At 35.9% G+C, this 23099-nt stretch overlaps 2 protein-coding genes across 2 annotated transcripts; both read left to right on the top strand.

Moving 5' to 3' along the window:
• The first annotated feature begins 2048 nt into the window (after positions 1-2048).
• On the top strand, positions 2049-7070 carry ncf1 (neutrophil cytosolic factor 1). Its single transcript, XM_077206559.1, has 11 exons — positions 2049-2235; positions 2376-2456; positions 2873-2948; positions 4018-4183; positions 4624-4682; positions 4779-4901; positions 5021-5128; positions 5235-5352; positions 5457-5570; positions 5679-5845; positions 6746-7070. The coding sequence occupies exons 1-11, from the start codon at positions 2164-2166 to the stop codon at positions 6886-6888; spliced, it is 1227 nt and encodes a 408-aa protein (XP_077062674.1). The 5' UTR covers positions 2049-2163; the 3' UTR covers positions 6889-7070.
• Positions 7071-8250: 1180 nt separating this feature from the next.
• Positions 8251-20928, top strand: rcc1l (RCC1 like). The gene is made up of 12 exons (XM_077206569.1): positions 8251-8446; positions 8801-9097; positions 10638-10767; positions 11158-11286; positions 14020-14086; positions 14486-14537; positions 15583-15667; positions 15862-16043; positions 16198-16285; positions 19642-19815; positions 20060-20145; positions 20384-20928. Exons 2-12 carry the CDS (start codon positions 8813-8815, stop codon positions 20459-20461), a joined length of 1356 nt encoding a protein of 451 aa, XP_077062684.1. The 5' UTR covers positions 8251-8446; positions 8801-8812; the 3' UTR covers positions 20462-20928.
• Positions 20929-23099: the final 2171 nt, after the last annotated feature.

The following is a 23099-nucleotide window of genomic DNA, read 5'->3' as shown; positions in this document are numbered from 1 at the left end:
ATTGACATGGAGGCATATATTTGGATTGTACAGAGACAAAAACTGCCATCAAGATGACATCTTTCCGGGAAGCAAGACAATGCCAGGCCTCATTCTGCACATGCTAAAACTGAGTGGTTTCTACACACTCTGCACCATAGAAGGGATGTGCCTCCTGTTTACTGCAGTCCAGATATGTCTCTTATGGAACATGTATGACCCATCATGAAAAGGAGAATCAGGCAACGATGACCACAGACTGTTGAGCGGCTGTCTCGTATCAGACAAGATTGGGCAAATATTCCACTAGCAGAACTCCAACAAATAGTATCCTCAACTCCCAAATGATTAAAAAGTGTAATTATAAGGAAAGGTGAAGTGACACAGTGGTAAACATGTATCTGTCCCAACTTTTTTGGGGTGTGTTGCAGCCATCAAAATCAAAATTTGTTCATATTTAGCTACAAAATACAATTATGTTGGTCAGTGAAAACATTGGAAAACGTTTCTTTGTACTTTTGTCAGCTAATAAAAGGTTAAATAGAACAAACAAATCACAGATTCTTGATTTTATCGCATTTTACAAAATGTCCCAACTTTTTCTGATTTGGGGTTGTACTTCTGGACATATTCTCCTGTGGACTTGACCCTAGAGCTTGTGAATGTTGTGTCCCCTTGTATAGGATATTTTTTCTGAGTGGAAGTAATTTCTGTAAAAGGAGATCTGAAGAATATTGTCTGTTGTCATTGTCTGGCATGTCTGTTTCCAACTATTCAATGATATCTGACTATAAAGAAATCTGATAACTAAAAAAGAGAAACAAGCCATAAAAGGCAACGACCACTTGAAAGAGATTTTGTTTTTACAATCGCTTCCTTCTCTTTTCCGGTAAATAAGGACCTCTAAAAGACACAGATGTGAACGTGAGGAACTGCTCATCGAGTATGCCGTCTTTAACTGTAACCCAACAATGACATAAACTATGAATGACTGTAAATATTCATATACATAGTTAAATTTCTCTATATTGTTATAACCAGTGTTGGGGTGGTGCATTACAAGTAACATGAGTTACGTAATCAGATTACTTTTTAAAAGTAACTGGTAGTAACGCATAACTTTTAAATTTACAACAAAATATTTGAGTTACTTTTTCAAATAAGTAATTCAATTTACTTTGTTTTCTGATTTATTGACTGACACGTCTTACTTCTCATGATTGGGAGGAAGGTGCAGAGGCGTGTGCGCTGGATCATGTCGCTTTTGGTGTGAAAATTAATTTTCATTTGCCAAAAATATAATTTTTTTTGTTATTAAAAAACAAACAAGCAAGCACAGCCCTGGTATAGGAAAAGTAACACAAAAGTAGCAATGCATTAACCATTACTTTCCATAAAAAGTAACTAAGTACAATACGTTTATTTTTTAAGGGAGTATTGCTATATTGTAATGCGTTACTTTTAAAAGTAACTTACTCTGATTATAACTCACATAACACAATCATTCATTTCTCTAACACATCTGTTAGATAATGTATGTCTATTTACTCTAAGTTGGATTAATTATAATTTACCATTCTCCATATTGTCCAGTAGCATCTGTCAAGAAAGACCAATACAGTAATTTAATTAATGTTGTTTAATCATAAAAAAGCTCAATCCTTGAACAATATTGTAATTGTTTGGTTTCCTTCTATGCTGTACACAGTGTACCAGCAAAATGTTCCTTCCCTGCATTTAAAAATAGCACCTAAATTATTTGTTAGGTGTACATTTGTCACCCAATAATGTTGTGGGGTTCTTACTTGTCTAGTATCTTTTCTTTCTTTCTTTACTTTCATGATTAAATGTGATTTACTATATTCCATTGCATTTATTGCATACTATTTTGTATTATTGTGTGCAGTGTACGTCATATCATATTCAAAATGTGTTAATTATCATACATAACGTTGAATACACTTAAACTGTAAAATGTTAAACACAAAACTGTTTCTGGAATTTCCTATCTGTATTTCCTCATCAGGGTTTGTGTAAAAGGAAGTGTGTGGTGCAGGTCGCCCCTCCCACGGTCATAGTCCATATAACTATAAACCCCACCAGTAATCAGATCATAACCGCTCAGATCATAACCCTCGCCCGCGATCATAACCCTCGCCCGCGGTCAGACCTCTGTTCTGCAGGATGGCTGAATCTTATGTGCGACATGTGGAAATGTTAGGCTTTGAGAAAAGATTCTCTCCTAGCCAGCACTATGTAAGTAAACTACTCCAAAATCAGCATTTCACACATTATTGTGGTGCATTGACACTGTACACTATACATAATAACCAAGTGCTATGATGATTACAATGTTTTTTCTATAAGACAAAATAAATCTTTTTTTTTTTCTAAAGGTGTACATGCTCCTGGTTAAATGGAGTGATCAGTCTGAAAAGCTGGTTTACAGACGCTATCCAGAAATCCACACATTTCATGTAAGTCTCTTTTTCAGTTTTCTACAAATGAAAGTATTGTGGTAGAGTGTTACATTTCCTTTTACCTAACTGATTTAATTTTCATTGCTGCAATAATTTCCTGTATTTGTAGTCACGCTTTAACTAACAATGAGCAATACATTTATTACAGTATTATATAGCAATAATAAAGTACAACTATTCTTTATTAGGTCCAAACCATTAAATAAACAACTTTTGGTTTTAATAATGTATTAGGAAACGTTGCAATTACTAACAATAACTAAGATAAAAAAATATGTAATGTTCATGTTAACTAACTAATATTAACAAATGGGACTTTATTGTAAACTTTTACCGAATGTTTTTCTGCAACATGTACTCAGTCTGCAACAAATAGACAAGCTTGTTTTATTAACAAAAAAATTCCTTTACAGAAAATGATAAAGGAAATGTTCCCTATTGAGGCAGGAGATATTGACGCAAAGGACAGAATCATTCCCACATTACCAGGTACATGTCTTTACTGTCTTTTTACAGTAAATGTCTTTCAGAAAGAAAAAATGCTGCATCATTAATGATTTACCAGGTTAACAGCAGCTACAGACTGACCGGTCAGGAATAAATGTGCCATCATGGTGTGACAGTTTCATTTTTCAGAAAATACAGAAATAAGTTTTCTGTCTCAGTGTTCCTATCAGAAGAGGAAACACCTGCTTCACGTCAAGCATATTTCAGTCTGTATAGAGTTCATGAAAGGTGCCTAACACGTAATGTTAAAATCTTTTCTATATGCATGCCACACAATGATTTGCCTTGTTTTGGGTTTTTTTTAGTTTGACTTTCAGTTCCGCAAACTATTGTTTTTCAAGGTGTACTTTCTTTGGACTTTCCAATGTGGCAGGAAACTAAGATACAGATATTGTAACATACAAAGGGTTTTAAAAGAGTTTGTGCAACAATGTCATACCACAGAGTTTCCTGTATTAAGAAAATACAAGTGAAACATCTGAAGATCATTGAACTGGATACATATTCAGAATGCTCCAATCCAATCTGACTTCTGATCTACAATGCTGTCTGTCTGGATCTTAATCATACACTTTAAATTTGTTGAATCGTTGCCCGGAGGAGATCTTGCCCCGGACTGAGCCTGGTTTCTCCCAAGTTTTTTTTTTCCCTCCATTCTGTTTTATCTGATGGAGTTTTGGTTCCTTGCCACAGTCGCCTTTGGCTTTTGACTTGCTTAGTTGGGGACACTTAATAATATTGATCTGCCTGCATTAACACCATTATTTTTGAACTGAATTGAGATGGACGGTGACATCACTGTTTTCTCCAGAGCGTCTATATAGCCTATAATGAACTAAATGAATAACTTTTTTTACAACAAAAATTAACCATTACTGAACTAACTTCAGCTGGACTATGACACTATTTTCTTCTTGATCTGCTGTACAGAAGAAACAAACTTTCTTGCATTATTTTAATATCTGTAAAGCTGCTTTGAAACAGTCTGTATTGTAAATGTAATCTATATAAATGAAGGTGACTTGACGATCTGTATTGAAATCTCTCTCAGCTCCTAAATGGCTGGACAACCAGAAAACGACCGAGACGAGGCAGGCGACTCTTGCTGAATACTTTCGTTCCCTTCTCAACCTGCCACAGAAGATCTCTCGCTGTCAGCTTATTTGTGACTTCTTCAAAATGCGGCTTGAAGATGAAACTCCACCAGCACCACATCCGTAAGACTGCTTGAACTTCGAGATGTGGTATAGCGGTTGACGTGCTAATGATTTAGCCATATGGTTATTATGGCAATGCTCAAATATTGCTCATGATGTTTGCTGATCATGTTCCCTCACAAAACATTTTACGAGGTGGCGATTTCTTATGAATTTGTACGATGTGAATCTTACAACGATGTATGATTGTTAAAAAAACATCCCCCTCATTGGGGTGTAAGCAGATCGTACGAAAATGCACGAACAAGATCGTACGAACTCATATCCACCAATTTGCCAAAACGTAAAATAGTTACGTATTGCCATCAGATTGGGCTGTCCCTCATCCTGTGTATTCGATCTGCTTTGTAGCCTACTATGAATTAAAAAGGCCAAAAAAAATCTGAAGAAACTTTTACTTTAAGAATTCTGTATTTTCAGAAATATATTTCTTTCTATAGATACAAAAGAAATGAGACCTTCATTATGTCCACAAACAGAGCACGGAGCAACACATCAGGTAAGATCAGCCTTCCTGTTTCTGATTATATCATTTAATTGCGAAATACCTTATGCCATTTCCCGACAGGTTTTATATCTGCTGTTCTTTGTTCAGAAATCACAGGGCCTATTATGCTTGAGAGCTACAGAGTGATTGCAGACTACAGCAAGAGCTCAAAGTACGAGCTCACCCTAAAGATGGGAGACATGGTGGACATTGTGGAGAAAAGCCAAAATGGTGCGGGAAAAAATCTATCCATCATACCTACTCATAATATCCTCATTCTCTTTCCACATTTTATAATAACAGTAAAGGGTAAAGGTGAACTAATGTGTGATCTGATCTGATGTTTACAGGCTGGTGGTTTTGTCAGAGTGAGTCCAGGAGAGGCTGGGTTCCTGCTTCATACTTAGAGCCACTGGACGGAGCGGATGAATCCGAGGAACCAGAGCCTAATTATGCAGGTCAGTGTGTATTGCCATAATGCGACTGATATGAGTCCCAACACACTATTTTAGGAGTGATTAATTGTGCTGTTTGAATTATGCTGATGATATTTACCCAATACAGGAGAGCTCTATAAAACCATTAAAGGCTATCAAGCTGCCGAAGAGGATGAGTTGACTCTCAAGGCAGGAGAGATGATTGAGGTCATCCATAAACTTCTAGATGGGTGGTGGGTGGTCAGGTAAGAGTCAACTAACTTTAACTCCGTGGTGTGTCGTAACAGTCGAAAGGCTTGCTGTCATTTGATGATTCATAATTGAATCGCATTCTCCATGTCTCATGCAGGAAAGGAGACGACACAGGCTTCTACCCATCCATGTTCCTGTGCAGGACGGGAGAGAGGAAAGAGGTGGATGCTGAGAAGAATGTGGTCAGGAGAGAAACACCACCACCAAGAAGGTACAGCAAAAATAAAACACCACATAACAATAACAATAACTGAACTGTGGCTGATCATACTTCACAAAATATCAAAATATGTAATCATTTTTTCGTTTGGACCAACAGATCTACCATACGCAATGCCCAGAGCATCCATCCTACTGGACGTCGGCGTCTCAGTCAGGACTCCTATCGGAGACAGAGCCGACGGTTCTTACAGCAGCGAGGAAGACTGAACTCCAATTCCAGGAGTGTGACACGATCTCCACTGCAGGAGAGGAAGACAGACAGACGTGTGTATTCTCCATAAACAAATATGTCTAGTGCCTTAAAGTGGGACATTGCAGACAGACTTAAATAAACAAACAAACAATCACACACACATACATGTATATATAAATGTAATATACTGTATATACACACATACATATTATATGAACACAACATTTTATGTTAGGTGTGATTAATCACGATTAATCGATCTGGCAGCACTAATATTATATGAACATTTATAATATTTTGCATTTATAATATATATTTTGCATTTATATATATTATATAATATATAACATTTATAATATATTCCATTTAAAAATGAAATAGTAAAATGAATAAAATAAAAAATAAAATTATGAATTAAAATATTTGATTATTATATAACATAGAATAAAGTATATTTGCGCAATATATGATATATAATTAAATAGATCTTGAAATAGTTATATTAAACGGGACCATTACAAATAAATAACGTCTTTTTTTGTAATGTTAATGCTGTATAATGATCGCAGCATTTACATTAATGATATATTTTAATATTTCATATACATTTGTTTATTTGGTAATAGTTTCAATACATTTTCATCTGTTAACATCAGTTACCAATACATTTTGAATAAAAAATGTTTTTTTTTTTAAATAAAATGGTCATGCTAATTGCACATTCACTCATGTTAACTGATACAACTGTTGATCTTAAAAATGTATTAGTAAATGTTTAGATTAACATTAATTAGAACTAATAGATTCTGTAGAAGTATTATTCATGTTAGTTTGTGATTACACTTCATGCTTCTTTTATGTGGCTGTAACATTAATGCATTGCCCACCGAATATGTAGCTCTGGTTGACAAAAATCTCAGACCTGACAGGATATTTTTTTTAAATGCTGTATTATGTTTGTGTTTATGTAGAGAACATGACATCAGGCTCTCCTCAAGCAGAAGAACTGGACAAAAGTATCCCAGTCATTCCTCCTCGGCCCAGTCCTCAGCTCATTCTGGAGCGCTGCACTGAGAACACATGCAAGAGAGTCAGCATACATGAGGCCGACTGAAACGATTCAACAACACACGTTTACACTTCACTCGGAAACGTGCTAATAATGTTAACAGGCATTCAGATCCTTGTATATACAAAAAATCTGTTCATTCCTGCCTAGCCCATAACCTGTTATAAGCTATGTTTGTGTGTGTGTTTTTATAAACAGTGATAAATAAATAAATATTAGTTTGCAAATGAAATGTGTGGTGATATGAAGTCAAAAAGAAATTCCCTTGGTGCTGTGAGATGGTCAGATGGTGATATCATAGAACTGCCATGACAGGATTGGATGATTCATTGCTGGGTATAGCAACTACATGAAATCTGGATTACGTAATCAGATTCCAAAAATTAAGTAGGCCTACTTTTAATTAGATGATATTACATTTAAAAATATTCCTAATCAGACTACAGTTACTTTTCTATTGATTACATGTTATTCTCACAATGGCAGTATCATTGATTCTACTTCTTTGTTATCTTTTAAATGTTTCTTTCTATAAAAGCCTGCTTATATACGTCCAGAAGATCTTCCAAGTTTGTGGTATTGCAGACCAGCCACTAGTCATGTGACTGAAATCACTGGAAACTGAGACCCACAGCATTTGATGACAGTGACACCATTACACAAATCACTTTTAAGAAGTGTTTTCTCAACATTGCAACATAGCAACTCCTAGTTTCCTTATTTCCTTATTTACAATGGAGGGATTGTTTTGTCAGCTGAACCTTTTTGACCTAATATATTTACTTCAAGTAAACGCTTAGATTTTAAGTTAATAAAATAGATCAATAATACAATTAATTCAATAATAATAAATAATAATTAAATCAAGTTCACAGTTCTCTGATGTTGGTTAATGATCGTATGACATACAGGTAAACAAATATATATTTTAAATCTTTTTCAGTGAATGTTTTATTTTAATTGTTTTAATTTTAAAAGTATTTATTTTTTATAATTATATATTTATATAAATACATAATTTGTATGACTTAATAGCTTTTCATTAAACTCACTAACCCCCTCCTTGCAGTTCCATTATGAACCCCAGTCTGGGAAACCCTGACGTACTTGATGTGTACCTAATATGCACTGCATGTTGTTGAAAACAAAGAATGGAATATATTTTTCTTCTCTTTATATGTATATATAGATTATTTAAATCAATGATAAACAAGTTAGGTCTAATCAAAAAAGTAGCCAGAATACATTACCTAAAACAAATAAGCTAGATTAAATTACCAACTACAGTTATTGTTATGTAATTTGGAATCAGTAAAACAATGGCATGACAATGTACTTTTGCACTACATTGGAAACGTCCGTCACCTACAGGTTATTTTAACTAGCTTGTATGTACGTACGTCATGCGTCATACGTCACGGTGCACGGTGCACGGGGAGACTGTCATGGCCGCCTCCATAGAAAACATGTCAGAAAGGCATAACACACAGAGTGGACTTAATTCAAATTATATTACCGTTTATTTTTTATTTCGTTGTTTACAGATGTTGACAACATCAAATTGACCAATTGAAATTATAGAGGATTTTCCGATCTTTGAGCGGTGAGTAATTATAACGAGTTCACCTCAAAACAAAATAGAGTACAAAAATACTCTGGTGTGATATGCTAATACAGTGTTAATATATCGTAGTAGTGAAACTCATGTACCATGGTATTTACAAGGCACACCATGTTACCTCCAAGAATACTATGGTGCCATGTCCAGAAAATCATTGTAGTTTTACTTTTTGTTATGTGATTACCATATTTATTACATACAGTCTGTTTTAAGGTACTTCATAGAATATAGAATTGCACTGATTCTTGTCCGAAAAGCACACCATTTGTTACTGTTCGATTCATTTCCCTAATATTCAGTATTAGTATATCAGAATTTATTTTGTATTTTTTGCAGGTGACTGTCATAATGGCTTTAGTCAACATGCGCTCCTGTGGCCGTCGTGGTTTTCACCTGGGTCTCCGTGCGTATGCTACACGACCCATTGGCACCCAGAGGAAGCGGGAGCAGCAAGATGACACCCCTGTGTTCCAGTATGTGGGTCAACACAGGAAGCCCCAAGAGAAGGTGTTCGTGTGGGGCTTCAGCTACACGGGAGCTCTAGGGATCCCAAGCTTTGTAGTGCCAGACAGTGGCAGGAAAAAGCCCAGAAAGTACCAACTCACACCGTACCGTCTGGATACTGAACAGAAGGTTATGTCCTACCCTAGCTTTAACAAAAATTGCCAAAAATATTTGGAATGGGTTTTCTATTTTTTACACTAATCTTCTAAAGTTTATTATTATTACATTTTCATTCATTGTAAATTCAAATGAATTTACATACATAGACAACAGCCATAAACATAAATCGTCCCCATCCAGAACCCTGACATACAACATATGTATTCCAAACAGTCTTTTAAATAAATAAATATAATAGTAATAATGTTATTATTATTAATAATAATACGTAACCCTCAAAAATACAACTTAATTCCATCAAGTATGGTCAGCCACATATTGACAGTTTCTTCTTTTGCACCATTACATTGAGCCACTGATAGTTCCATAAATCCAATGTCCAAGAACTCCATATACCTCTGTTTTAAAGATAAGACCTGGCCATTCTTCCATCGCTTAGAGATCATCTTCTTTGCTGCTGCAAGTCCTGCAAGCCATATTCATTTGTCTTTAACAGTTAAATGCAAGGTTGAGCTATCATTCAATAACACACCTTAAGAAAATGTATATTTAATAACCCAGACAAATAGCTTCCCAAAAGTTATAAACCCCATTCACAAGACCAAACCACAACTGGCTGTTGAGAGCACCATTGACAGTTTGGTGAAGAAGACCTCTAAACCTGAAAAAGTTTCCGAGGGGTACAATATAATCGATGAACGAAGTTAAGATGAATATTTAGATGATTTGGATTGGAAGCTAACATCAAATTATTCCAGACAGTATTCCCATCAATACCAGACTGTGGAATCTTTAGATCTTTATTCCATAAACATTTAAAGTTTTTTTTTTTTATGTATTGAAAGAAGTCTCTTATGCTCACCAAAGCTGTATTTATTTGATTAAAAAAGTTATATTGTGAAATATTACTAATTTAACTTAGTAATATAATATTACTAAGACCACCGGTAGTCAATGATTTTATCCCTTAAAAGTCACCTTTGATCACCAAAATACACATTTAAACGTTTTTTTCCTAGGAAAAAAAAACCTGCCATAAAATAGCTTGAATGTAACTCTACACCCTTGCCTAATTTAGTATGTGGTTCTATGAATATGCAAATTAGCCCCGCCTCCACTCACTCGCACCAGTTCAGAGATTCACTCATTGACGTGATTTTACTATTTTAACATATTTTAAAATTGTAATTTATTCATGTGATGCAAAGCTATTTTCATCATCATTACTCAGTGTCACATGATCCTTCAGAAATCATTTTAATAGGCTGATTTAGTGCTCAAGAAACATTTATTATCATCATCATCAATGTTGAAAACAGTTGTGCCGCTCCATATTTTTTTGTGGAAACAGTGATCCTTTTTTTTCAGGATTCTTTGATGAATAGAAAGTTTAATAGAGTAGCATTTATTTGAAATAGACATATTTTGTATCTTTACAGTCACTTTTGATCCATTTAATGTGCCCTTGCTGAATAAAAGTATTCATTTCTTTCAAAAAACAACTCTTTTGAATTGCAGTGTATGTTGTGTGTGTGTTTTTTTTTGGTAGATTTCCTCAGCAGCCTGTGGATATGGCTTCACCTTACTGGCCTGTAATACCAGAGATCTGACCAAACTGTGGGGCATGGGCCTTAACAAAGATTCCCAGCTGGGCTTTCAACGTACTCAACATGACCGAAGTAAGAAACCCCACAATCCCATTGCATTCCTATTAGTAACTCATATGCTCTTGGTAAAAACTACCCATACAAGCAAGTTCCAGTTATACCAGAAGGAGCAGAATACACTGTATATCACAGGGTACTTCAATAAATACTGTTGTGCCACTGTACTTTTTTTTTAGGGAAGTAGGTTTGTTACATTAAAAAGTGTTTTTTGAGTTCTGGTCTGATGTTTCGAGGGTAGTGAAAGTGTTCATCAGCACTTCCTGGGAAGATTCATGTTCTGGCTGATGTTGATGATCCATTCTGTTCTTCTTTGATTGAATAAGTTTCCAATCTACTGGGACCATTACAGCGTTCAAGAACTTAATCCTTCCTAAATCAACTGCTTTTTTCTTGTGTTTGTAGATAAAAGTTATGAGTATGTCCTGGAAGCGTCTCCAGTGTCTCTCCCGCTGCTGAAGCCTCAGGAGACACGAGTGCTGCAGGTCTCATGTGGACGTGCTCATTCTCTGGTGCTCACAGACTCTGAGGGAGGTGAGCAAACCTTACCCATGTTTCCATCCAATGTTGCCAAATTAACTTATGCGCAACACTGAATATTGGATAAAACAGTGCAGAATAAAGAACCGTTTGTTCAAGACAACAAAATCATCTCTTCCTGGGAAGTTAGTGTATTAGATCTGTAATAGAAAGGAAAGTGTCTGCAACTGTGGCTCTTTTATTGTTCATCATAAATGTCTTGCACCTCAGATCAGGCAGACGAAACACAATAAATGCTGTCATGTTGTCTCGCGTTCGGATGTCTGGTGTTCAGGAACACAATTATGTGAAACGGTTCTGGAAGGTCATTATACCAAATCATTTTGATGACTTTAGCTCAGGCATTTCAGAATGACCAAACCAACTTTTGAGATGCTCTGTGAGTAAACTGATCTGCTTTTTAGCCCAGCTGTCCAATCAAAATTCAGTGTTTTATTTTGTTGTACACTCCTGGGCAAAAAAAAAGGCTTTTAATAGTCTTAACCACAAATTATTGGTCAGGAAATTTGCTAAATTTAACCAAATGCACTACTTAAAAAGCCTTTGCTGTTTCAGAAAAACATCAAAGACAGAATGACGTTTTTGGCTGAATATGGAAGTTGTGTGATCACAATGAAACACGAGTTGCATGGTGATGCTCCAGAGCAGTGTCTTCAAAAATCTGATGAGATATATGAAAATAAATGCGTCTCTAGCGCAGTGAAGCGTGGAGGAAGAGTGTCATTGTTGGGAGCCTTTAGTGGTGAGCTGCTTCACTGTAAAAAGTCATTTCATGCTTTGGAAAATTGCAGAATGGCTTGCTTCCCACAAATGAACAGTTGTTATCTAAAGAGAAATGATCTGGGGGGTGGTGATGGCGCAGTGGATAAGATACATGCCTCTGGTGTGAGAGACCCGGGTTCGAATCCACTGTGAGACACCACTGTGTCCCTGAGCAAGACACTTAACCCCTAGTTGCTCCAGAGGCGTGCGACCTCTGAAATATAGCAATTGTAAGTCGCTTTGGATAAAAGCGTCAGCTAAATGCATAAATGTAAATGATCTGGTGTTATTTTTCAGCAAGACAACCAAGAAGTGGGTTGAGAACAGGTCCATCAGGTTCATGTTTTGGCCTGGTCAGAGTCCATATTTTAACCCTATAGTGAATATTTGGTCTTTTTTGGGCTCACATTAAACTGGAACTGAACTGGGAGACATTTTTCAACTACTCATGAACATTTTGAAGCCATTAAAGGGATAGTTCACCCAAAAATGAAAATTCTGTCAGTATTGACTCACCCTCATGTTGTTCCAACCCCGTAAGACCTTCGTTTATCTTCGGAACACGAATTAAGATATTTTTGATGAAATCTGAGAGCTGGATCACTCCTCCATACTAGTCCATAGGCTTCTTGAGGGATTGAAACTTGCCAGCCCCGAAAAGTCATTAAAGACATCGTTAAAATAGTCCAAGTGACTACAGTGGCTCAATCTTAAGTTTATCAAGCGACGAGAATACTTTTTGTGCGCTAAAAACCCCTAAAATAACGACTTTATTTCAACTATTCATTTCCTTCTCTGTGGGCCTCGAGTCAGGTCACTAGTGTAATAGCGTACGCTTCTGCTGTTGTACGTCACACACATCACACACATGACCAGCGTCGGCCAATAGTGAGCCTACGTGTGACGTAGCTCTACGCAATCACACTGCGTTAACTGACTAGAGGCCCACAGAGAAGGAAATGAATAGTTGAAATAAAGTCGTTATTTTTGTTTGTTTTTGCGCACAAAAAGTATTCTCGTCGCTTGATAAACTTTTGAGCCACTGTAGTCACTTGGACTATTTTAACGATGTCTTTAATAACTTTTCGAGGCCGGCAAGTTCAATCCCTTAGAAGCCTATGGAGGAGTGATCCAGCTCTCAGATTTAATCAAAAATATCTTAATTCGTGTTCCGAAGATGAACGAAGGTCTTACAGGGTTGGAACAACATGAGGGTAATATGTAAAATGAGTAAATACTGACAGAATTTTCATTTTTGGGTGAACTATCCCTTTAACATTGAGTGGAGCAACACTAACTTTTCTTACTGGAGAAAGCCGTCTGTAAGTTGGAAGGCTTGGCTATTTCATGCTAAGTTATCTGCAGTATTTGTGCAATTCTTGCTAATTTCCTGAACAGTGATTTGTGATTAAAATGTCAAAGACCATTAAAAAAACTCTAAATATTTTGCCATTTTTGGCTTTTGCCAAGGAGTGCACGTTGAGGAATTTATTCGGTAAATGTGTTTCCATCATAGTTTATGCACGTCTTATTCTATATAATTCTCTCCTCCCATACATTTTGCGTCTGAAAGGGAAACTCCTACAAATGCATAGGCAATAATGTCAGCTGCAAAAATAAGCCTGTCCACCTCTTTTCAGCGCTAATTTTTCACTGCGTGTCTTTAGTAAATCTTGTCAGTAGTTTTTTTTTACATCAAAAGAGTGCTGATCCAAGTTGTTAGTAAATGGCCCTTAGTGTGAAGATTTATTAACATTTATAGAGCACATTTTTTAGTGTCCTTGGGTCTTCACTCAAGTAGTAAAGATGTAGTTACAGGTGTTCAGATTCCATATACAGTAGACGAATTAGAGGAAATATTCCTGTCCAAGCGTTTAGATGCCTTAAACTGCAATCATTTCTATTTCAAATTAAACTAAATCATTGTGCTGATGTGTGATGAGTACTTCATGTCTCTCTCATTAGTTTTCAGCATGGGTAACAATGCTTATGGGCAGTGTGGGAGGAAGATTGTGGAGGATGAAGTGTACAGGTTTGTCCTTCAGCAACATATGTCCAATATTCTGCACCAAAGGAAACTACTTCACATTATGAACAATTGCTTTCCCTGGATCATAGTAGCCTTGAATTATCCACTGTGTATAACTTTGATATGCTATATTTTGTGATTTGCTTAGAGTGAAATGATTACTCAGTATAATGGGGATTTATAATAATGTTCAGCAACATCAGAGGCAATATTATCAACTCAAACACAAACCATTTTCATCCAAGCAGAGAACATTATGTTCTAGTATACATATATATACTCTTGTTTCCTTTGCTAATATCCACATATTGCTGAGCATATGGGTTAAGCTGCTTTTTTTCCTTCTGAAATTTTGTTTAAGAATAGGATTTCTGTCTAATGGCTTTCCTATATTCCCTGCAGTGGCAGTCATCTTGTTCACAAGATCGAGGGTTTTGACAGTCGAGTCACCCAGGTATGTGATGACACTTTACTTTATTAGTAAACTATGTTGGTTCTTCATATGTGATTGAAATCATGTGATGCATAATATATTGTTTACAAGTCACAACATTTTTAGTAGTAATAATAGTTCCTATAAACCCTCTGGTGCTGTTCATTCATTTTTGACCGAAAGATTTTACGTTTTTTTTAAAATATATATATATTTTTTACTTCTTCATAATGGTACGAAACTTGGCGTTTGCTGTGTGAAAACACACACACACACACACTTCAAAAAGATTCAAAAAGGTTATATAGTCCTGAAAAAATAATCTTGTATCGTTCCGAGTTAAAAATAACCACATTGGAAATGAATGGGAGACGAATTTCATCTATTAGAAATGTTTGGTACTGCGCACAAACAAATTCTTAATGAAAGCTCATTCTTTGAGATACCAACTTTAAATTCGGAACACAGCTTGTTTCAATTTATGGCTTTGATTTTTCTCTCAGCTTTAGAGTAAAATACTTTTTGGAAAATTTGTATTTGATATAAAAATTGTAAATGGTATTTTTGTTCATTTTTTTCCATAATAAATGTAAAATTGTATAACTTTTCAAGTTCAGTTATTATTTTTTTTTTACTTTCAACTTTAAGTGTCTTCTTTAAAAAGAGACCATACTTTAGTCTGTGCACTAAATCATTCTAAATGTATTTATTTTACAACTTAAAAATATTTAAATTGGAAATTTAATTTTCAGATCCAAGCTCAAAAAGTGAATAAAGGATCATAAATACTGCATAAATATTATTTTGTACCATAAAATCACCTAAAAAAACTATATATTTTTTAATCAAACTGATTATAGTTCAAGCATTTAATTGAAATTTCAGCCATATTTGACCGACACACGAACAGTATCAAATGGTTAATCTACTTAATATACATTCACCATTATAACCTTCATTTAAGCAAAATATGATCTATTATTTTCCTTTAAATCTGAGTTGAGATATGGCCTGGACCTGTCTTTGTGAGATTCACTCCATCTGTCCTGCTCCTCTCGTCCTGTAGGTGGCTTGTGGGCAGGATCACAGTTTGTTTCTAACAGAAACAGAAACGGTGTATGCCTGTGGGTGGGGGGCTGATGGACAAACAGGTTTGTTTCACCATCCGTCTGTCATTATCTCTGACCGTCTCTTTTATTTCAGTCCCTCTTTTTGTTCCACTCCATTATTAAACCTGCCTAAAGGCGTTTTCTAAAAAAAATGTATCCAGACAACACTAGGTGACTCATAGCTGAGAACATGTGAGCCTTCCCTCACAATTAATGTCTCTGGAATGTATTTTAAGGTCTGGGCCATCACAACAAGACCTCCTGTCCGGTGCCCGTCGGAGGAGATCTAGCTGGGGTCAAAGTTCAACAGGTGGCCACATATGGAGACTGTAGTTTGGCCGTGTCCACAGATGGGCAGGTTTTTGGTTGGGGAAACTCTGAGTACCTGCAGCTGGCCTCTGTCACTGAGGCCACACAGGTAAAGAGGTCAACACACACACAACAACTGGCAAATACGAGAAATGATGAAGTGACCATTCACTGTTATTGAATTAACCTGATATGTACATAAAAGTATGTGTAAAAACAACAGTACCGGGCTGTGGAGCTCATTTGTAAAGCCTGGTTTCCAGATTAGCTCGCCACGACTGCTGCCCCTGAGGGGTCTGGGTCGAGTCAGACAGGCGGCATGTGGAGGAACACAGGTGGCTGTACTGAACGGTAAGATTACAGTCTTATTGAGGCAAAACATCCTAGAGTTTCCTGGAACAATTCATTACACTTGCACCAAAAAAAAAGAAAGTAGTACCATTGTGTTTTTTGAAGTACAATATTAATAGTACAAAAATATGGCAATTATTTAGTACCATACTTTGTAATCATTTACATTACGTTTATATCTAGTTCAGTCAAGAAACTCTAGATCTGCAAGCTGCCTCGCTATAACCACAAGCTTCTTCTGATTCTGCAGCCAATGAGATTGCTTGCTTAACATTCATACAGTCTGGTTCAGTGTTCGCTGTAAGCTAGTCCTGCAGCGTGCTATCAGAGTTCCTCTGAAGCTCCTCCACCTGCCTAGATCTGCTACAGGATTTATATGTATATTCCAGTGTTCATTTAGTTGACGAATAATTTGTCATTATTTTCGTCAACGACATTTTTTCACAGGCGAAAACGAGATGAGAACTAAATAAAGTTAGATAAACTTTATCTAAACTAGATAAAAACCAGTCTTGAATGACAAAAACTAAGACGAAAATCTATTGACATTTTCTTCAACGAATAAAAACTAGACGAAAATGTTCGGTAGGGACGATTTGGGAAGAGATCCAGTCAGAACTGATGTCCTGTGTCTGTGGTAGATGTGCACATTTGAACTGTAATGAGCTGTTCTACCCTGAGGGATATGACATGAGTTGGCATGCGCTTGATGCATGACTCATAAAACAAAATATACTTTTCAAAATTTAATCAAAATTTAATTAAATTGTAAACGTCTGGGATAAAGAGAAGAGCAGACATATGGATATGTTGCGTTCAAGTCATCTCGTATAGATCGTAATTACGAGTTAAATGCACTTGAACGCCACCACAATGTCGTAAATACCAGTGGGGAGCTCGGGATTTTCTTTAAAGGGGCATTCGGCAACTATTTCAACTTAATAAAACCGTTAAGAAATCATTTGGATTGTTTAATAACCTGTTCTGGTGAGAATGGTGACTTTCCCTGCTCCCCCCAGCGTTCCCAGGCGGAAAACCAACCTTGCAACATGAGGACTAACGTTCCGGTAAGTTGGAAATAGGAAGTCTCGTGAGAAGCGAGAACGAGCGCGAAACACAAACTGTTTTATGGCAATTCGACATAAACACACACGCCGCCCTCAATGTGTATGATGTATTACCCACCTCGGTAGACATAGCTCCACTCGATAAAGTTGGCCGGCTCCGATAATAACAAATGCACATGAGCAGCGGTAGAAAGGGGGAGGAGGGTGCAGGAAGTGAGTTTTCTTACGACATTGTTGTGAAATATACGCCTCACAGCTGTAGGGGGAGCTCTTTGAACAAACATGCGACAACAAAAGTGAAAATCAGCGAAGAAATGGCTAGAGTTGCCGAGTTCCCCTTTTAAGGGATATTCACCCAAAAATGAAAATTCTGTCAGTATTTACTCACCCTCATGTTGTTCCAACCCCGTAAGACCTTCGTTCATCTTCAGAACACGAATTAAGATATTTTTGATGAAATCTGAGAGCTGGATCACTCCTCCATAGGCTTCTAAGGGATTGAAACTTGCCAGCCCCGAAAAGTTATTAAAGACATCGTTAAAATAGTCCGAGTGATTACAGTGGCTCAATCTTAAGTTTATCAAACGACGAGAACACTTTTTGTGCGCAAAAAGAAACAAAAATAACGACTTTATTTCAACTATACATTTCCTTCTCTGTGGGCCTCTAGTCAGTTAACGCTGTGTAATAGCGTAGAGCTACGTCACACGTAGGCTCACTATTGGCCGACGCTGGTCATGTGTGTGATGTGTGTGACGTACAACAGCAGAAGCGTACGCTATTACACTAGTGACCTGACTCGAGGCCCACAGAGAAGGAAATGAATAGTTGAAATGAAGTCGTTATTTTTGGGTTTTTTTGCGCACAAAAAGTATTCTCGTCGCTTGATAAACTTAAGATAGAGCCACTGTAGTCACTTGGACTATTTTAACGATGTCTGTAATAACTTTTAAGAGCTGGCAAGTTTCGATCCCTTAGAAGCCTATGGACTAGTATGGAGGAGTGATCCAGCTCTCAGATTTCATCAAAAATATCTTAATTTGTGTTGCGAAGATGAACGAAGGTCTTACAGGGTTGGAACAACATGAGGGTGAGTAAATACTGACAGAATTTTCATTTTTGGGTGAACTATCCCTTTAATATTAATAAAACAACAACAGAAAAAGGATCACTGCTCTTAAAGGAGATACTTTAGGAGAAGTGGTTTTATTTCATTTTAAGATTTATTTTTTATTTCACAGTAGTTAAATCTGTGTCTATTGCATGTTCAAACTTTACAATCATTCATATTAACAGGTTACTAGATGTTTTCTCTGGGAGTATATAATGGGTTTGGAAATTTTAGACAAATTCTAAATGAATGCATTACAATTTAACTAAACCCATTAGATTTTAGTCGACTAAAATCTACCTGTATTTCGTCGACTAAAACTAAATGGCATTTTAGTCAAAAGACTATGACTAATATCTCACATGCGCACAGCAGTGTGTCTGTGTATGTAATGGCATATAGAAGACCATATTTGCTCTGCAGCAACAGCATAGCAGATTTAGTCCACCAAGACCAAATACATTAAGAACCACGTACATGCACGTATTGTGGTAATACAATATTATTTATTGATATGAGGGTCATGACACTAGTCCATGCCAGGTTTTGCCTTGTCATAGACATAGGTTTTCCCCAATTGGGATTGTTCATATTCATCAATATTCTAAATATTTACAGAATTTTTATCAATATTCTGAATTATTCTAATATTTTATTACCAATATTCTAAATACAATTCTCCATATTCATCAATATTCTAAATATTTACAGAATTTTTATCAATATTCTGAATTATTCTAATATTTTATTACCAATATTCTAAATACAATTCTCAATATTCTCAATATTTTCAAATGGATTTGACTTTCTAAAAAGTTTGGGAATCCCAGCTCTAAATATTTAAGTAAGACATATCAATATATATATATTTGTGACCAATTATACAGTATCATGAGGTAAGATATTGCAATACTTTGAAATATTTATTTTTGTGAATATACTTCCATGCTTTACCAAGAACCCTATAATTAAACTACCTTAATATTTTATTTGCATATTTCAAAGACATGGTGGTTACATGGTTAATCACTTTCATAATTCAGAATGCTCAATGGGTTTTAATGTCAATGTATAATTGTTGAATTCTTCCTGCCATACAACTATTGTGTAAAAGTACAAATTGATGTTGCTTTGTAATTTTGGCTTATGTAATGAATGAAATAATTTAATCTCTGTAGAGGAAGGAGAGGTGTTTGTTTGGGGTTTTGGGATTCTGGGAAAAGGCCCAAAACTTTCAGAGTCTGCTGTCCCAGAAAGAGTGCCAGCCACATTTTTTGGGAGGTCAGAGTTCAACCCCAGTGTGAAGGTCTCGTCCATCCGCTGTGGACTCAATCACTTTGCAGCAGTCACAGGTAAAAACTTCAAGCTGAACATTATCTTTGCACATAAATTCTCTCAAGATATCAAGTATTGTGTAGTTATGAGATTTTAGACATTTTAAATATGCTCTCATTCAGGATACGAACAAACGTTCTCCTGAAAACACCTGCTAATAGTGCTTGCATAACCATGTTGGTATTAAATCCAGCCTGTTTCCTGGCCAGCATCCATGTAAATAGAGGGCTGAGTTATATCCTAAATGAATATTGTTTTCAGATCGAGGTGAGCTGTTTGTTTGGGGTAAGAATGTGAGAGGATGTCTCGGCATTGGGAAATATGATGACCAGTATTTTCCATGGAGGGTAAGAAGCCAACAATGCAGCTTTTTTTCTTTTAACATGGAAATGTGTGGATTTGGTTTCGCAAACTAGGGCTTCCAATAATTTTTTCGACCAAATGAATCAGTCAACCACACACAAATATATATATATCCTATTTTTAATTAATTGTTATAAATGAATGTTAAATTGACAACACTATACCCAGTAGATGTTAGATGTAATCCATTTTCTTTATCCTTATGTTTGTCATTTGTTTTAGGTGACGGTGCCAGGGTACGTGAAGGATGTTGCCTGTGGCGTTGACCACATGGTGGCGCTGGTCAAATCCATCATATGAGACTGTCTTTGAAGATCCAGGCAATTTTCTCTTGCACATCTCAGTGACTTCAGCACGCAAGGTTTCATTATTTCTGCATAAACTTTGGACTCAAGGGTCCTCACTGAGGAGTCTTCATGTCACACTGCATCAAGCAAGTCAAGGGTGTGTTTAAGGTAACAGAAACAAGACACCTCCTCTGCTGTTTACAGTGTGGACTTCAAAAATAGATGTAAGTCTGACACCTAAATGGTGCAAGAGCTATTTAATCTTATGTTGGCTACTTGACATTTTGGAGGTTTCCTCAAAATGTTTTGGCATTTCATCATTACCTGAGGCCGACACCATGTTCAAACTAAAGCCACATTATCAGTGCTGTTTCTGTATCAGTTTTAAAGCCATGTTTTTTTCCAAGAAAACCAAAGGAAACTAGACTGAAAATTATAAGGAACAAACTGTATATTTAGATTAAAGCACTTTTTTGGGCATGTTGGCATGAAATGGAAGTGGAGTTATTATGACAGAGTGAAATGAGATTTGAACAAGTAAAAATGTGGGGCCACTGTGGCGGGACTTGCTTTTGTCCATGGGGAATTGATTGGATGTTATTGGTGGTAACACGTCTGAGTAACAAGTATCATCAGAGAAGAGAAGTGATGTCGCTGCATGAGGAAGGGTCATCATTATTTTAATGATTCAGATCAGTTTGCATAATTTTTAAATGCATTTGCCAAGTCATTTATAATACATACTACAATATTTAATTTCATGATGACTAAGATGTTAAGTATCATGTTTTTTCAAGTTCTGTGTAATGAATTTCCACTACCTTATATTGCATTTGTGATTACTGCGAGAAAAAAATAATGTATAAAATAATCCTTTAAAAACATAAAATTCAAACCCATTGCTAAATAACGGATTCAAAAGAACGTTATTGGTAATTTTAATTTAAATTAGCAATAACTAGCAGATTAAATGTTTTCATTTATATTATATAATGCACTGTAGATATATTTCCTTGACTTCGAGAACCCTGAACAAGTAGTCATAGAAAATTTTAAAGAGAACTAACTTTTAAAGACCCCCTGTGGTGAAAAAAGGTTTTTTAATGTTTATACACATGCCTATGTGGTGTTTTTAATATGAATTTGCACATGGTTTGTCTTAAAGCATAAGTCAACACCATTGCTCTTCCTCTTAATCCTCTCTTAATATGGCTGAATTAAACCAGCATTTCCACCTGCCGTTGAGCAAGTGCCAAGTGGATCAGATATTTCGATCTGCGTATAAATGAGGCAAGGGTATAGAGTTACATTCAAGCTATTTTAAGGCATGACAAAGTTATTTTCAAAGGAAAAAAAACAAACTTTTAAATGTAATTTTGGTGATCAAAGATTTTAAGAGATACATTTGACTACAGTCAATTTTTAATGGAAAAATGTGTTGTTGGATGCCTTAAAGGGTTAGTTCACCCAAAAATGAAAATTAATGTCATTAATGACTCACCCTCATGTCGCTCCAAGCCCGTAAGACAGGGGTCTCCAACCTTTTTTCATTTGAGAGCTACTTTTTAAAAAATATAGTGGCCGAGAGCTACTCATGGAGGCTAATACAATACTTAAATCTCTTAAATAATGTCTCATAACTCTCATATTAACAACTATCTAAACTGTTTTAGACCTAAAAGAGTTTTTTTAGGCCTATATATGTCACCCTTAAATGTCAGAGAAAAGAACAGAATCAGAGATTTTTTTTTTAAAGAAAATTGTACTTTGCATATTATACTATAAAAACACATAATTATAGTTGATTTTATAGTGCATCTTAACTAGAGATGAAATGGCCTGAAAATTTCATTTCATGATTATAGTGACCAAAATGATCAGTTATCACAGAATCCTGTTCAAAAAGTACTAATACTACACAATAAAATCCATTCACCAAGGTTTATGTCGAAAACCAGCAAATAACAAATATAATTAGAATTCATTTGCACTTTTTGTTTACATAAACAAAATAACAACATTAAAAATAATGGTCAGATTTTAAAGGAGTGTCTTGCGACATGTTATACTAACATGTAGCCTACAAGTACAAATAAAGTTTTGACAAAAAAAGATTTATAAAAAGCTCGCATATTTCAGCCTTTAAATCATTTTTATAAAAAGAATGAGTCAAAAAAGATAAATTACTGACGTTCACAATGCACATTAGCTTATCTTTCATTATTAATAGTAAAATTCGGTCCGATTTTCCCGTGGCGTCTGTCATTCCTATGCAACCATGCACTGCGCTCTCCACAATGACAAAGAAGTTTTACTAGCTAATGGATTTTTCATCTTAATGCGCATGGAAAAAATGAGTGCGTCGCTTCAATTGTGAGCTTCCTACATTTGAAATAACGAACTTGAGCGCACAAAAGATGCGATATGTGAACGCCCCCTTGGTGAGCTACCTCCAATCAGGCCACGAGCTACTGGTAGCTCGCGAGCGACGTGTTGGAGACCCCTGCCGTAAGACCTCCGTTCATCTTCAGAATACAGTTTAAGATATTTTAGATTCAGTCCGAGAGTTTTTTGTCCCTCCATTGAAAAATCTATGTACGGTATACTGTCCTTGTCCAGAAAGGCAATAAAGACATCATCAAAGTAGTCCA

The sequence above is a fragment of the Siphateles boraxobius genome, unplaced genomic scaffold (assembly GCF_051911475.1).
Source record: "Siphateles boraxobius isolate OS27281-9 unplaced genomic scaffold, OSU_SipBor_1 56, whole genome shotgun sequence".
Taxonomy (NCBI): domain Eukaryota; kingdom Metazoa; phylum Chordata; class Actinopteri; order Cypriniformes; family Leuciscidae; genus Siphateles; species Siphateles boraxobius.
Note: the sequence above shows the minus strand (reverse complement) of the source record. Positions and strands in the feature narration are given on the sequence as shown.

What these genes read in the sequence shown, in the direction of transcription:
- ncf1 (XM_077206559.1), top strand. Translation starts at nt 2,164, where the DNA reads ATGGCTGAATCTTATGTGCGACATGTGGAAATGTTAGGCTTTGAGAAA. An exon ending in TCTCTCCTAGCCAGCACTAT is followed by an intron (nt 2,236 to 2,375) that starts GTAAGTAAACTA and finishes TTTTTTCTAAAG; the next exon opens with GTGTACATGCTCCTGGTTAA. An exon ending in ACCAGAGCCTAATTATGCAG is followed by an intron (nt 5,129 to 5,234) that starts GTCAGTGTGTAT and finishes TACCCAATACAG; the next exon opens with GAGAGCTCTATAAAACCATT.
- rcc1l (XM_077206569.1), top strand. Translation starts at nt 8,813, where the DNA reads ATGGCTTTAGTCAACATGCGCTCCTGTGGCCGTCGTGGTTTTCACCTG. An exon ending in CTGTCACTGAGGCCACACAG is followed by an intron (nt 16,044 to 16,197) that starts GTAAAGAGGTCA and finishes CCTGGTTTCCAG; the next exon opens with ATTAGCTCGCCACGACTGCT. An exon ending in ACCAGTATTTTCCATGGAGG is followed by an intron (nt 20,146 to 20,383) that starts GTAAGAAGCCAA and finishes CATTTGTTTTAG; the next exon opens with GTGACGGTGCCAGGGTACGT.